The sequence below is a fragment of the Quercus suber genome, unplaced genomic scaffold, assembly GCF_002906115.3.
Source record: "Quercus suber isolate HL8 unplaced genomic scaffold, Cork oak 2.0 scaffold_823, whole genome shotgun sequence".
Taxonomy (NCBI): Eukaryota; Viridiplantae; Streptophyta; class Magnoliopsida; order Fagales; family Fagaceae; genus Quercus; species Quercus suber.
The window spans coordinates 244,770-259,281 of record NW_027070253.1 but is presented as its reverse complement, the minus strand read 5'-3'; the positions used below and the strand labels follow the sequence as shown (position 1 = coordinate 259,281).

Below are 14,512 nucleotides of genomic sequence, written 5' to 3'. Positions count from 1 at the left end.
TTATATGTGTGTGTGTAGAGTTTTGTCTTAAATAATATATTAACATTATAACTTGGCCCCCTCAAATCAAAATTTTTGGCTCCGCCCCTGATTCTATTCAATAAGTGACAATTAGTTTTTGTCCTCATGTTGCAGTTTCTCTCCATGGAAGCAATTATGTAAGCTCTGAGATCTTCTTTCGCTTGATGGGTTTAATTGTGAAAACGTTCATGTGACATAGATGAAGTTTGATGGATGCAATCTAAAGTGAAATTATACCATACCAGTTCATATGAAATCTTCCAAGAGTTATCTCAACCTTAACCTCTTGGAACGGGAACAACAGTACAGGGTAATGATAGAGATATTAAGCCCAAGAACCGAGCCTATTATAGAGGTAATTTACATTTACTTATATCATTTGTACTACAATATCAGTACTGCACATTATAAATTTATAACTCTTCCTTTGAGTTAGTCTACCGTTAGACCTATAGTTCTTTCTTTACGAATATTGTCACGTCGAACTACGTTAATTCTATTTTTGCTCTCTACCTTTTTATATTTTCTCTCTGGTGCAATCCTAACATAAATTCTAACATAGTATTAAAATAAGGTTTTTATGAGTCCCTTTCTTTCCTCGACAATGTGACCTCCAATTATCTTTTCATTGTCGTTCAAGCAAATATTAATCCTTCAAAGATTCAAGCCAGTCAAATACTGTTTTGAGTTTCTCAAAAAAAAAAAAAAAAAAAAAATTTTGAGGATTTTCAGTTGATACACACAACGCTGAAGGAATCACCGTAAAATTACATCATATGTTAACTCACACGTCATCCAAAGGTTTTGCGATTCATCTCCACACGTGACATGCCCCTTGTGCCATCATACGTATGAACATGTTCCCATGTGTCATCACACGAGCTAGCCTCAGATCTATCTCACGCACCCCATTTGCCTACATACACAAAATCCAGTAATACAATAAATTATTAAAACAATTTAAAATATATAATTACACATTTTAACTTTCATGAATTTATCAATAACTGAGTTTTAGTTGGAGTAATATTTTAGATATTTTCTAAATTTTGTAAAAGTTTTACTAAAAGAAAACCATGTTGATAAGGAAAGATTACATAAAAATACCTAGAATTTATATCATGTTTCATATTAGATCTTATGTTTTTAATTTTCTCAATTAAAGCCCCCATTGTTATCAAACTGCTTCAATTAATATTTTATATCATGTTTCATATTAGGTCTCATGTTTTTTTTTTAATTTCCTCAATTAAAGCCTCATACTTATAAACCTTTTCAATTTAAAACGTCAATCCATCTTTGTTATTCTAGGCAAAAACGGAGCAAAGAAAAATGGAAAATCATTGACAAAACTTTAGATTTCATCTAAGTAGCTATCTTTGATTTTTTGGAATAGAAGAATATTTTTCACTTTATCATTCTGAGCTATGCTTTCTCTCTAAATAGACTTTTATCTCTCTAGAGGCAAAGGTTTTAGTGGGAGTAGACACCAGGCTTAGGTTCAAGAACCAAACTTGGCCCCTAGCAGATGGCCTTCTATATCCAGAATCTATGTCTAGAGTTAAGCTACGAGTATGAGAAGATGTTAAATACACAATCCCGCCCTGCCCATGGGTTGACTTCCACTCATTATGTTTCATATCCTAATTCTATAAAAAGGTCCTCTAATAGGCTATCTTAGTTATAGCACCTCATTTTGTACTCCTTACGACTCGAGTCTTTGTTTCTCAATAACGATATCACTAGAAGGGTCTATGACTGGTGTAAGGCCTAGTTAAAGAAATTTTTTAACTTGAAGGATGTTTTGGAAGAGGTACGAACCCTAAGCATGCATATGCAGGCTCATTACCTATGCATGGATGGTTGAAGCTCGAGCAAGCATACGCATTATGGTTCTACAAAGTTATTTAAATAAAGTTTTTGATGAATAATGTGGCAAAGCTAATCTCACATCGAATGGGAAGAGCCATGCAACCCTCTTTGAATACTATTAAAAGGCCACACAGTGCTTTTCCCAAAACACACCGAATCTACTCTAAAAAAGGGATTCAAAAAGAAGATTTTAACTTCAAAAAGCATCCTAGAGTTAAATTTTCTTGGTTGAGACCTATTTGGGTCTAAGCTTTCTAGTTAAACTTGCTAACCTCTTGGGTATTTTGTTTTGTAGAATGATCGAGGGAAATGGTCAAAATCAAGCTCTAAAGAGCTCTATATTGTGAACTATTGTTCTTCATTTCGTCTTGCTTTCTATAAGTTATTCTACTTCTATAGTTTTAATAACCTGTTTTGTAGATTAGATTTATTGCTTTGTAGATTGGAAGCTTGATAGGTTAGATAGGATGTAGTTCTTGAGTGTTACATGTTGTGTGTTTTTGGGTAAGAATGTGTGCGCATACACAAGCATGCATATGTATCTCCACAAACATGCATACGCATGCTGATGCTTATGCAAATTTAGCTCAGAAACTTAGAATTTTCTTATTCTTTGATTTTTTGTTGTTTTACTAGTTTAAATGAATGTTTTGGGTTCTAGTTAAGTCAGTTTATTTTTGTTTAGGTCTAAGGTCAGTTGTATAACATGTTTTAATGCTTGGTTAGTCCAATTTTAGAGATCAGGGTTTACATGTGTGATGAACAATATGAACAAGCATTTGAATATAAGCATGCATATGATACATAGGTGTTGTTGTGATGATGCAGTGAGGTAAGTGAAGCTAAGTACATGCATTATGCAAGAGGATGCACACTTGGTCGATGATGAACATATGTGATGCAATGTTTGATTGATGCCATGCGATGTTGCTGCTATGATGATATGATGATATGCTTGTGATCTTGTGACCTATGATGTTATGAATAATGCCTAGATGTATGTTAGGACATGAATGTGTTTACCATGATGATGTGATGGGATGGATGAGTAACATAAGATGCCATGATAATATGCCATGTTTATACGCGCAATAGGATGTGATGAGATGTATGTGATATGTCATGTTTAGATGAATGCTAGGATAAGATTAGTGCATGTGTGTGTATAAGATAGCCTATTAAAGGACCATTTGGATCCCTTTAGGCCCTAGGTTGGAGCTTGAAACCCCTAATTGTTTGTGACCTACTGATCTTGTCCTTTTAGCATTAAGGAACCTACCCACACATAGAGTGATCTTAGATCCTATCTAAAGGTGGTACCTTTTTGATGTCTCTTATTTGTTCAACCATATATTTGTGATCATGGCCTTTAATTTCAAAGACAAATATAAAGAAAAGGTTAAAACTAGAAAGATGACCTAAAGGTTGTGTTATACCCTAACAATTTAGGATGAAAAGAAAAGAAGTATTCAAACGTAAGAGGCTTGTCCTAAAGTCCAAATGTTTACAATAACCCAAATGTTCTTAAGACCATAGCCCATTTGGTGTATTAAGACCTATTTGAAAAAAAAAAAAACATTGGGCCTAAAGTAACAAATACGCTATGATTCACAATTTGTCATAATTTATAAATTTATTGTAGAAAAATTATTAACGTTAACATATATATATATATATATATTTACGAGATAAATTTTTAGGAGAACTAATCAACTTTTAATTAACATGAATATACAAAAGTTGTCTAATTTGATATTAGGCATGTACAAAAATATTAACAAAACTAACTTAGTACTCTTATAAAAATTATGCTCAATAATAAAAAACTTTTGTAGAATCAAATTCATAAAAGCATTTCTAAAAGATGAATTTTTTTTTTTCTTCTAAAAAAACATCTTTTATGATTTTCATAGTTAAATTCTTAAAATTTTCATTTTCAATATAAATTACGATATTTTTTACCAAAGTAAATAAAAAACATTTTAATGAAATCAAATCTTCAAAGACATAAATGATCCAAGACTCTCATAGGTACAAGAACACATTTTACAATAATAAAATATGAAATTGAGAAAGCAAAAAACTACTTTGTCTCAATAACTACTAGACTAGTTGGTAATATTTTTTAAGGGCAACATTGGATTAACTCAAATATTATTAAACAATCGTTTTCATTAATTCAAGGGTTATGAGAAACACATGTATCCATTGTTTGTATCATATAACATCACTAATACTGGGGAGGGGAGAACGTGTTTAAAAAGTACGTCTATTTCTCATATTTTTCTTCTCAAATCACACTCACGATGTTTTCATGTAAATCCAATCAAATCAAAGTATAAGTTTCCAAAAAAAAAAGCCGACTGAGAAAACCCCAAATTGGTTTGGGCTTATCTATTCGATATTTTTTACCATCATTGTATAGAAAACAAGTTCTACGAAAATCCCAAGTTGATCACAAATTCTGTGAACACATGTGACCATGGATGCCTTGGGGGCTTGTTTAACATCCCATATCACAGCACTTCGAGCTTTAGCAGACACTAAAGAACAAGAACAAGAAATTAAAAGGGCATTAATTAATGTATGTTCTCAATGTGCTGATGTGTGCTGGGAGAATAAATATTTTTTATTTAAAAATATCATTAATTTTAGAAAATAGCATTTTTAAATTTTTTTGATATCCACATAATAAATATACTAAAAATATACAATAATAAAATAAAACGTACATAAAATTAATTAATGAAATGTAAGTTTGTAACATCCACACCTTTAAGTGACCTAGATACAATATAATACAAGCAAATACGCGAATCACATGTAGTTATGCAATAATTGGGTTTTTTTTTTTTAAATAATAGGAAAATATAAAACCGATCATGTTGATTTTGTTTATTATGTTGCTTTTTACTCGTTGTCTCTTTGGTGGGAGCACTCAAATTTGACATTGTGAAACTTTCATTGGTATGTGGTATGTAAATTATATAGGATTTTCAACGAACGGAAAGCAATAGTACATGCAATTTTTTGTGAATTGGGCAAAGAAAGAAACCAATTATATCAACCAAAGCTCCACTTCCAACTTTGACGAGAGATAGAGAGGAATTAGGGACCTCACATTGAATCAAACAAGTTAATAATCCTAGGCGGCATATATATGAACCTAAATGAATAACAAGGTGGATTCAAAGCCAAGACAAATTAAAGATAGACCTAAGGCTCAAATGGAGAGAACATAGGCCTAGTCCTCAACCAAAACAAAGATGAGCCTANCAAAGATTTTATACTAGACTCTTGTCTGTGTAAATTTAAATTTTCTTTAGAATGTAACTAGGAAAAAAAAAGCAATGTAATTTATTTTCTTAGATTGTATCTAGGACCAAAGCATTGTAAATTCTTGTTACAAAATTGATGCAAATTGTCATACATATTAATACAATTGAAGCACTTTTTCTAGATAAGGTTTCTTATTTTTCCATTTAATTAAATAAGTGACGACTTCATGTAAAACCCTTGATCTAGGGGGAAGTTACAGTGAATTCAACATTTTGTGTATCACAATCACACCCGTTCATGTGGGTTAGGTCCAATTTGAGAAAAATTGGCAGGCCAAGGTCGTGATTGCTCACAATGAAGAAGAAGGGAATGAAAAGAAAAAGAAACGGTTACGTTAGGAAAATGAAGAGGCGGGAAAGATACCCGATGGCTAAACTACATGTAGTTTAGGCCACTCTACTAAACTACATGTTTTTAGTAAAAAAAACAAAAACAAAAAAACCTCAAAGTCTTGGAATTTGCAAAAAAGATCCCCAAGGAGTCTAGGAAAATCAAAAAATTACAAAATCATTCCTAGTGGATCCAAAAAATCAGAATTTGCATATGCATACCTCCGAGTGTCAATAAATTACAATAAAAAAAAGTTAGAATTTGCACATAGACCTTTCAAAGGATTGGAAATTGCTGAATTTCCCTCTAGTGAGTCAAGAAAAGTTAGAATTTGCATAAAAGACCTTCGGAGAGTTGGAAATTACAAAGAAACCCCATTGGGCGAAAATCACACATGGATCCCTTGAAAGTTGGAAAGTACAGAAAGACCTCAGGACATTTGGAAAACCCTTCAAGTGATTTTTTTCACCAAGATAACAAAAGATCACCATAACATCGAATTTTGTGCACATATTCTTTTTGGAATTGGACATGTACACACATGTCCTCAGATACTTTTAGAACACCCTAGAAATGAACAATGGTAGAACACAAATATGGTTAAGATAGAGGCAAGAGCCACCCAAAATACAGAAGAGATTGAGATAGAGGTGAGAGCCACCCAGAACACTAGATATTATTGAGGTTAATGCAAGTGCCACCAAGAAAAATTTGAGGCAAGAAACGTAGACTAACACCCTAGATACATTCCCTTTTTTGATAGGTAAAGATACATTCCCTTTTTAGCTCGTAAGAGCACCCCCAATTGATTTATGTGATGTTTGTAGATGGTGGAGTGATCTCCCCATCTTGCAACCATTGGCCAAGTTTTTTTTTTTTTTTTTTTTTTAGTGACTCTAGAATAGAGAGTCACTTACCTTTTGCTTGACAATTGGCAAATCAAGCTCTTGGATAGTGAGCTTGTCACTACTCGTTTTCTAAGCAGCACCATGGGACTTCAGACATACGAATCCCATGCGACTCTTTAGAATTGAACCTAGCCCAATGTATGCATGTTGTTTTTCATGTGTGTATGGTTGAGCCTAAACTGTATGTCGAAACAAAATGGTTTATCTCTTTTTATTTTGATTTCTTCAGCAGAGCTCATGAATCCAAAGAGAGGCATTTGTGGACACCTCATTTTGTACCTCCGAGCCCTCGTTCCTCAATGATGATATCACTTAGAGTTTAGGGGTGGTCTAAGGCCTAATCTTATAAGTCTTTAGCTTGGAAGATGTTTTGGTAATGGAAAACATACAAGAATCCTAAGTATGTGTACGCATGTTGGTTAGCATGCGTACTCATACTTAGAGTATCTGTGCACATGTAGGGTTCAGATGACTTATATGGAATGTTTTTGATGTAAAATTCATGCAAAGCTAGTCCCACATCAGCTAGAGGCCACCTTGCATCCCTCTTTGATCACTATCAAAGGTCCCAAAAGCTATTTTCCCACAACACGCCTACTTCACTAAAAAATAGTGAGTTTTTATTCTAAAACATCCTCAAGTTAAAGTTTACTTGGTTGGGACATATTATGGTCTTGACCTTCGAGTTTTAATTTTAGAACTTTTGGTTTTGTCTTGATTAGATTGATAGAGTAGAACGGTCAAATTAAAGCTCAAAGAGTTCTTATATTTGAGGTAAGGGCAAGGGAGTCAATCTCGTACCAGAGACTATATCGGTTTGACTAGTGGAATGATATATTTCGGTACCAGTCTGTACCGGTGTACCGTCTTGGGTTTACCATTATTTTTATATTTATAAATATATATATATATATATTATAATAAATATAAAAGTTTACTATAAAACATTACCTCAATTCAAAACAAATTATTCATGATTTTAGACTTTAGTATCAATTAAAAGAAAAGGAAAAAAAAAAAAAAAACACACACACACACACACAATAAAAAACAGAAAGCTTAATTGTTCATTACATACTAAGAAAACAAATAGTACTAATAAGTTAATGCAAATATGCCACCATTTTGTCCTTACAAAAATTCAAAAAAAATTTTTTTTTTTTTTTTTTTTTTTTGGTACCGGCCAATACGCCCAGTACTGGTTGATATTGCCCGAAATCGGCTGGTATCGACCATCTTGGGTAAGGGTCTAACCTTGTCTCTCTCATTTTGTTTGTATTTCATTGTTTATTGCTTTGATATCTCTATCTTGTAGTTAGATTTTATAGCTTTCATAATTAGAAGCATGCTAACTTGAATTTAATTGCTGTTTTGTTGTTGCTTTTAAAACTTGTTTCTGGGTAGGTATGCATACGCATGCTTCATGCATTTGTACATATACTCAAGGTATGCGTACGCATACTTCATGTATGCATGCACATACTTGTGCCCATAAACCCCAATTTTAGGGTTTTGATTTTCTAATGTTTTGCTTTGTTTAAATCACATGTTTAGAGTTTGTTCAACTTAGATTTCATATGTTTAGGTCTAGGATCAGTAGAATAATATGCTTCACATGACTTGATTGTTAGATTGATAATTAGGGTTTATGTCTTAGATGAATTATATGAACATGCATAAGAAGATGAACATGCATTAATGCATAAGTGTTGTGATGATTATGCAGTGAGGTAAGTAAGGTAAGTCATGCATGGTTACGTGAACACGCATTTGAGTGGGATGAAGAACATGATGTGTTTGATGAATATAATGAATGTGCTTGGTTGATACCATGATGCTATAGATGAGTGCTACCTTTGGATAAATGAGATCTTACTGTCTTGTTTGAGTTTGCTCCTTAATATGTTTTCTGCCCTTGGTTATACAAAGCATGGAGTGCTAGATGACTGGTAGGATATACCATGTTTAGATGAATGCTAGGTGGGATAAGGATGCTAAAGCAGTTCTGGTTCTGGAGGATTGCACAACACCCGCAATCCCTTCTAACCAACGTGGAACTGATATGTGCGTTGTGTTGAGAGCAACGTTATGAATGGATGAAACAACGACCTGTGGCTGTCATGCAATGCAACTCACTTGATTTCCAAGATTTAAAAAAAACACCGCCCATTATCCGAGGTTTCTTCTCTTGGCACAAAGTAACACTTTAGGGAAGCACTTTATGGAACGTGGAAAGTGGATTTAAGATAAGCTCTGATTCTGGTTCAATCAGAACAAATAGCAACTTCCCTAAAATTAGTAAAAGCTAATACAGGAGCCTCAGAAGCATTGATGGAAGATTTCAAAACCTTGAAGCAGACGTTCCACAAGCTTCACTGGAGAGAAGCACCCCACATTATCCTGAAGGAGGCACGGTTATGGCAAAACAGGCAATACAAATGCATATTCGCAAGATATGGAACCAACCTTCTTTTCAGTAGCACTAAAAATAAAACCTATGGTTTGGCTTTGGCAGTCGGTTAGGCAATGGGCGTATGCAGTTCTTAAACCTCTTCTATAATATGTATTAGTGGGGATTAGCAGTAGTCTTTGAATATTGAATTTTGTTAAATGGAAAAACTATCTCTAAACATCATCTCTACTGCCTTATATAGATACTGTGCAGCTGTGCTACATATATCAGACAATCTTGAAAGAATACTAGCTAATATAAGAACGTATCCAGCAGCTAGGAGGAACAACTTATAAATCTCATTTTTGACAAAGAATAAGCAATCAGAAATGCACCTTTTCCCAGCATGATAATTTTTAAACGTATTTCACTACGAGCAATAAGAGTTTGCTTTGCCTAGAAATCAATACAGAATCACTTTTGTTCCCTTTTCTTCTTAATGAGGTAGAATATCGGTGCTCTGTCAGCAAAAATTCTTCGACCATCACTTGACATGGACTCGTACTTCCATGAAGGACCAAGAAGCCATGATGCAGCAGCTCCACCAAGAAAGCCTCCTAACTGAAGTTGTAAAAGTTGTAAATAAAATAGTAATAATAATTTTTAAAGACAAAAGGGATGTTTTGATTGATTTTCATGAATGCTCCCAGATAACTTAGCTGTCTTGTCTACTTACAATCTGTCTGTCTGAAACTGGTATACAAGGATTATTGCAAAGATTTTCAATTGAAGTTACAATCTACATACAGGATATAAGTATATCCTAGAAGTCTCGGGTTTTTTCATTAACTTCAAAACCAACAATGACCAAAATTAATGCAAAACTTAATTTGGAGATGAGTTACTTATAAACCACCACATGAGAGTGCACACAATCAAATTAATAAAAGAAGCCACAACAATATCAAGGAAATGTTTCCATAAGATTGATGGCATAGGATGCCTGATCTGCCATTGCATAATGTGTGTTAACTGAAGGCATTATAGCATTCCCTCTCTCTCTCTCTTTGAATGTACATTGAAGTACGTATCAACGAATGTGCTGGAGCATTCACAAAACATTACATTTTTTATATACTCATCAATTAGTTCGAAAGAAATGCTGATATTATACTTATGACTTACATGTCCCCAGTTATCAATGCCTTTGGAAAATAGCCCAATCACCTGCAGCACATATACTTAATGCCATTAATTCAACCACACACACAAAAGAGAAAAAAAAAAAAAAAAAAGTGTCCTATTCCCAATATGCCACTTACTGAATGATATGAAACTGTGTTCTTCATATATGCTCTCATAACAATCATAATACATTTTGGGTGGAGTAATGATTTAGATGAATCACTCTAAGACAGCAACCTAGACTCATGCAGAGAATATGGACAACCTAATGGACTTGATTCAAAATGCTTGGAAGAAACCGGCACTTTTTTGAGGCTCTGGAGAGAACGCTTGTGCAGTTACAAGCGCTTCGTCAAAATACTCTTTTTGAATGGGCTAAGTGCTGGGGATCTTCAAACTGTTCTTCTACTTTGGAGTTCTTTTCTACCCTTAGAAGTGCCCCTTAAGTTACTTTTCTTTTCTTTTTTTGTTGCTTTAGTTCGCTGTTTTTGTGTTCACCATCATGAACACCTGTAATGGCTATTTTGCATTTTTTTCATGATGAATATAAGTCTCATTACTTATCAAAAAAAAAAAAATGCTTGGAAGAAATAGAAATGTTCAACAGTGAACTGTCATTGTTTGATCCCCCTCTTTTTTTTATTTACTGAATAAAAATTGCTTAACATTTTAAGATGGATAATGGAAGCGTGGATCATACCATATTCAGAACAATAACCTGTGCTATGTGTTGCAGATCTTCTTTGCCACGTCCAACCAGTTGTCTATGCCTTGTGGTAAACACAGCAACTGCTCCAACCTGAATCAAACACTGGAAGTTTGACTAAAGATAGAAGAAAAGGAGGAAGAAGAAAAGAAAAACATGTTGAACATAGCTTGTTATTTTTATAGTCTTAAAAAAATACTCCAAATTTATTTAGGGCAGAAAATTCTGCATCATCTTTTTTACCCTTTCAACTGTTAAAGGAAAGAGGAGGTGGGGAGGTAAAAAGAGTAATGTTATCCACAAAAATTTCTAGGTGGTAAGTTGTTATTAGTTCTCATATGGCCCAATACTAACATCACTTTTTACATACCAAAAACAACTTGCCACCTAGGATTTGTTGTGAAAATGTCATGGAAGTAGCGTTACTAGGGGTAAAAACAAAAAATATAAGAACTCATATAGCATCTGAAGATAAAATTCTTAAATTCATGTAGTAAGAAAATTTCTTGTTAATATTTTACAAAGCCAATCGGCCAATCAACATTCTGACAATCAGGTCCTAATGGAGAGGTTAAAACTACATAGTTGACACTGTAAAATTCAATAGTAGAGTACCTTTTTTTTTTAATTATTATTTTTAAAAACGAATAATTTGCAGAAGCAGAGGAAGGATGAATCCCATAAGCATAAGTCCTAAACCCAGCCCAAAAGGAGTACTTGGCCTTTTGAAAATGGAATAATAAAACAAAAAAAACTGCATTTGCAGCCATATATGGCTATGTTTTTGGTTGAATATGGCTCTTTTTATTTATTTTGATAAGTGCAGCCATATATGGTACTACATTCCCTATAATGAAAATTTTAGGAGCACTCACTGAAACTCACTTCACTGGAATATTTTTCTCTGAGGTTTTTTATTATATTATTAAATGGGGCATTGGTGCAAGTAGAAAGGCTAATAATACAGAGTTCAAGAGCTTACTAATCCAAAGATCGCTCCTGATGCACCAACTGCAGGCGCTTTGCAGAACCAATAACTCATCACAGAACCTGATTTTCTTGAAATTAATCAGAATACAATTAGATAAACAATTTTGATCGGCTAGTGCAGAGGTTATGAGCTGTTACTTGAAATTGCTGAGGCAAAGTAAACTGCAAGGAATCTCCTAGGACCGCTGATGTTCTCCGCGCTAGGACCAAGTGAATTCAGAGAATAACAGTTAACCTAAAAATGACAATTTTCTCAGACCTAGATACTGCTAATAAGACATAAAGTGAGAAATATCAAGCAGTACAATTTAAAACAGACCATTAGGTGCCCAATGTTAGCATGCAAAAATGAAGAAGTGACCAGCCTCCAGAATTGTCCTTTGTCAATGAGACTATTTATCTGTATATAACTTGAATTAATCAACAAGGTAAGGAGCCTACAAAATGAAAATTTAATATTAAAGATGGAACATGTCTAGATTTCTATTTGTGCTATTACCTTAGCTCCCCATAATAGTAGCTGCCCCTGTGTTGCAGTTTGTGCAATAAAAATTCTGCACACACGATTTAATAAGCAATAAACATTTACTTCAATGCATGCAAAATTTCAAAAACAAAGAAAGTGAATATATGTACCTAAAACAAAAAGGAAGTGGAAAAGCTGTTGCATTTAATTATTATTTATAGAACAGAGTATTGAATTGTATCCATGAATCGTCACACTAATCTTATTCTTGTTTGACAAGATGATACACTGATACTCACAAGACATTAACAGCAAGCAGAATATTGGTCCATCTTCTTCCATTGAATGAATTTCTACTTGATATCTTCGAGTGAGATGCCCTATCATTTCCAAAGTCCTTTCTAGTTTCTCCCCCATTAAAGAAGGATGAACAAGTTGAGTATGTGGCTGTCAAAGTATCTTTTGATAACTGAAGAAAATTAAATTCCTTGAATTGGAGGTCTTTTTCACACCACACATCCTTCAATCTAGGCACATGACCAAGACGAGAGACTTTCTGTTCAATAAAAAATCAAATGCGAAAGAATTTTGAAACTCAATAATTTTTAGAATTGTGTGGGAATGCATCAATATCACAACTGAAACAACTAAAGCCCCTTCATGTCACCCATTTCAATTGTAATCTTCAACAAAATCAAGTTGAAGGCAGCAACTTCAAAATTAAGTGCAACATCATCTCTACAATGATAGCATGTGCATATTCATTAGTTTCGAATACTGTCGACCTGATAATAAAACCTCTTCTGAAATCAAGGCATATTATGGGATTTTCTATATAGTCATAAGGAGTCACACATACTGAACCTTACAACCCTAAAAGGATTGGTCTATTGGTTGCTAAGGCCTATCGAGATGAATGAGGTCTTGGAAAAAAAAAAAAAAAAAATACACAGCCCAACAAATAGGAAAATAGATAGAGCTGCTTGTTTAGAAATCAGGTTGAAAATGATATTACTAAAAGTCTAGAAGCAATTAGTAAGTAGAACAAGTACACAAGGTCCATGGAGAGACATCCATACGTATCACATAAACACCCTCAAATCCATTATAAATTCAGAGACACACAGAATCAACTAGCAGGGTCTCTATTGTTTTTCTTTAGTTTATGACTGACTTGCCCACAAAATGAAAAAGCTAGAAAACGGAGAGTTCAACCCAAATAAACCGATTGAATTGCAGTTTTTAATGATTTCTAAGTAACCAAATGGCGATATATTATTGAGAGTAAGAGAGAGTTAAAACCTTGAAGAAGCAAGAGGAGGAGGAATGAAAAAGAAACCCGAGGCGGAGGTGGTGACTGACACGGTGTTGGAGAAGGTGGCCGACGTGGAAACAACCTGCGGTGGTTATCAGACTGAGGCTTGTGGGTGCGGGGCCCACCTCCGATACGCTGAACCACAATGGCTGTGGGAAAGCTGAACCCACCATTTCCCCCTCTCTCTTTGCCTTACTTACAAAGGATACTAATATCATATTGCCATCTAGACTTTATTTTTTTGTGATCGTAGCTTTATTCTAGATAAAATGTTTGGAGACACTGTTAGTTACAACTTGCTTAGATGTTAATTAGTGATTGAAGTGCTTAAGTGGTGCATCCATGTATAATTGAAAAATTCAATTACCCGTTGACATCAATTGTGGTAAAATGTGTGTTGCTAGAAAAACTCAATTCTTCATTTAGTCATTCATTTTAAAAATATTTTTTCAAAAATTGAAAAAACTGTCAATACTTTTTTAATTCTCGAAAAAATTTTTTTCAAAAATGAAAATTATTATGTGCTTTTGGAGCACACATTAGCAAAATCTTTTCTTTATTAGATGACAAGATAATTTAGAGGTTTTTTTTTTTTTTGGAGAAAGTTTCAACTTATGGCATTTACTTCTGATGATAGTTCTTTATCATTAGACCAAGATACCATTTAATTTTTTTATAAGTAGGGTTTAAACCACAAATCTCTTATTCAACCATCAGAAAATTTATTAGTTGAGCTAACTAGAACCACAAATAATTTAGAGTAGAGTTACCTATAACAAACCTTAATTTTTAAAACCCATAGTATGAGAGCTACTCATGTGGCGAGTTATGGCCGATGTTGTGCCTTTTGACGTGGCACAAGAATTACTCGGAGAAAAAAAAAAAACAAAAAAAAAACAAAAAGTCAAGGTTGCAAAGTCTGAACAGTAATGACGAAAATCAATAGCTGGCAACTAGAACTGCCCTATCTAATTTGACATATTGAAAA

The 14,512-nt window shown here is 33.8% G+C and overlaps 1 protein-coding gene and 1 long non-coding RNA gene across 3 annotated transcripts in view; both read right to left on the bottom strand.

Moving 5' to 3' along the window:
- Positions 1-90: 90 nt before the first annotated feature.
- LOC136064995 (uncharacterized) overlaps positions 91-14,512 on the bottom strand; it is a 25,496-nt gene continuing 11,074 nt past the window's right edge. Inside the window, exon 2 of the long non-coding RNA XR_010626642.1 lies at positions 91-937. This is a non-coding gene — a long non-coding RNA (uncharacterized LOC136064995). The remainder of the gene's footprint in view (positions 938-14,512) is intronic.
- On the bottom strand, positions 9,054-13,744 carry LOC112003029 (RHOMBOID-like protein 10, chloroplastic). 2 transcript variants are annotated; one of them, XM_065767561.1, is made up of 9 exons: positions 13,512-13,744; positions 12,509-12,765; positions 12,243-12,297; positions 12,063-12,143; positions 11,882-11,978; positions 11,736-11,803; positions 10,748-10,846; positions 10,048-10,089; positions 9,054-9,483 (listed from the first exon to the last, which is right to left on the bottom strand). In XM_065767561.1, the coding sequence occupies exons 1-9, from the start codon at positions 13,740-13,742 to the stop codon at positions 9,337-9,339; spliced, it is 1,077 nt and encodes a 358-aa protein (XP_065623633.1). In that variant the 5' UTR covers positions 13,743-13,744; the 3' UTR covers positions 9,054-9,336. The 2 variants fall into 2 exon arrangements, with proteins under 2 accessions (XP_065623633.1, XP_065623634.1); XM_065767562.1 differs by lacking the exon at positions 9,054-9,483 and adding an exon at positions 9,607-9,964.

What these genes read in the sequence shown, in the direction of transcription:
- LOC112003029 (XM_065767561.1), bottom strand. Translation starts at nt 13,742, where the DNA reads ATGATATTAGTATCCTTTGTAAGTAAGGCAAAGAGAGAGGGGGAAATG. An exon ending in CCTCCTCTTGCTTCTTCAAG is followed by an intron (nt 12,766 to 13,511) that starts GTTTTAACTCTC and finishes TTTATTGAACAG; the next exon opens with AAAGTCTCTCGTCTTGGTCA. An exon ending in TACTATTATGGGGAGCTAAG is followed by an intron (nt 12,144 to 12,242) that starts GTAATAGCACAA and finishes AGTTATATACAG; the next exon opens with ATAAATAGTCTCATTGACAA.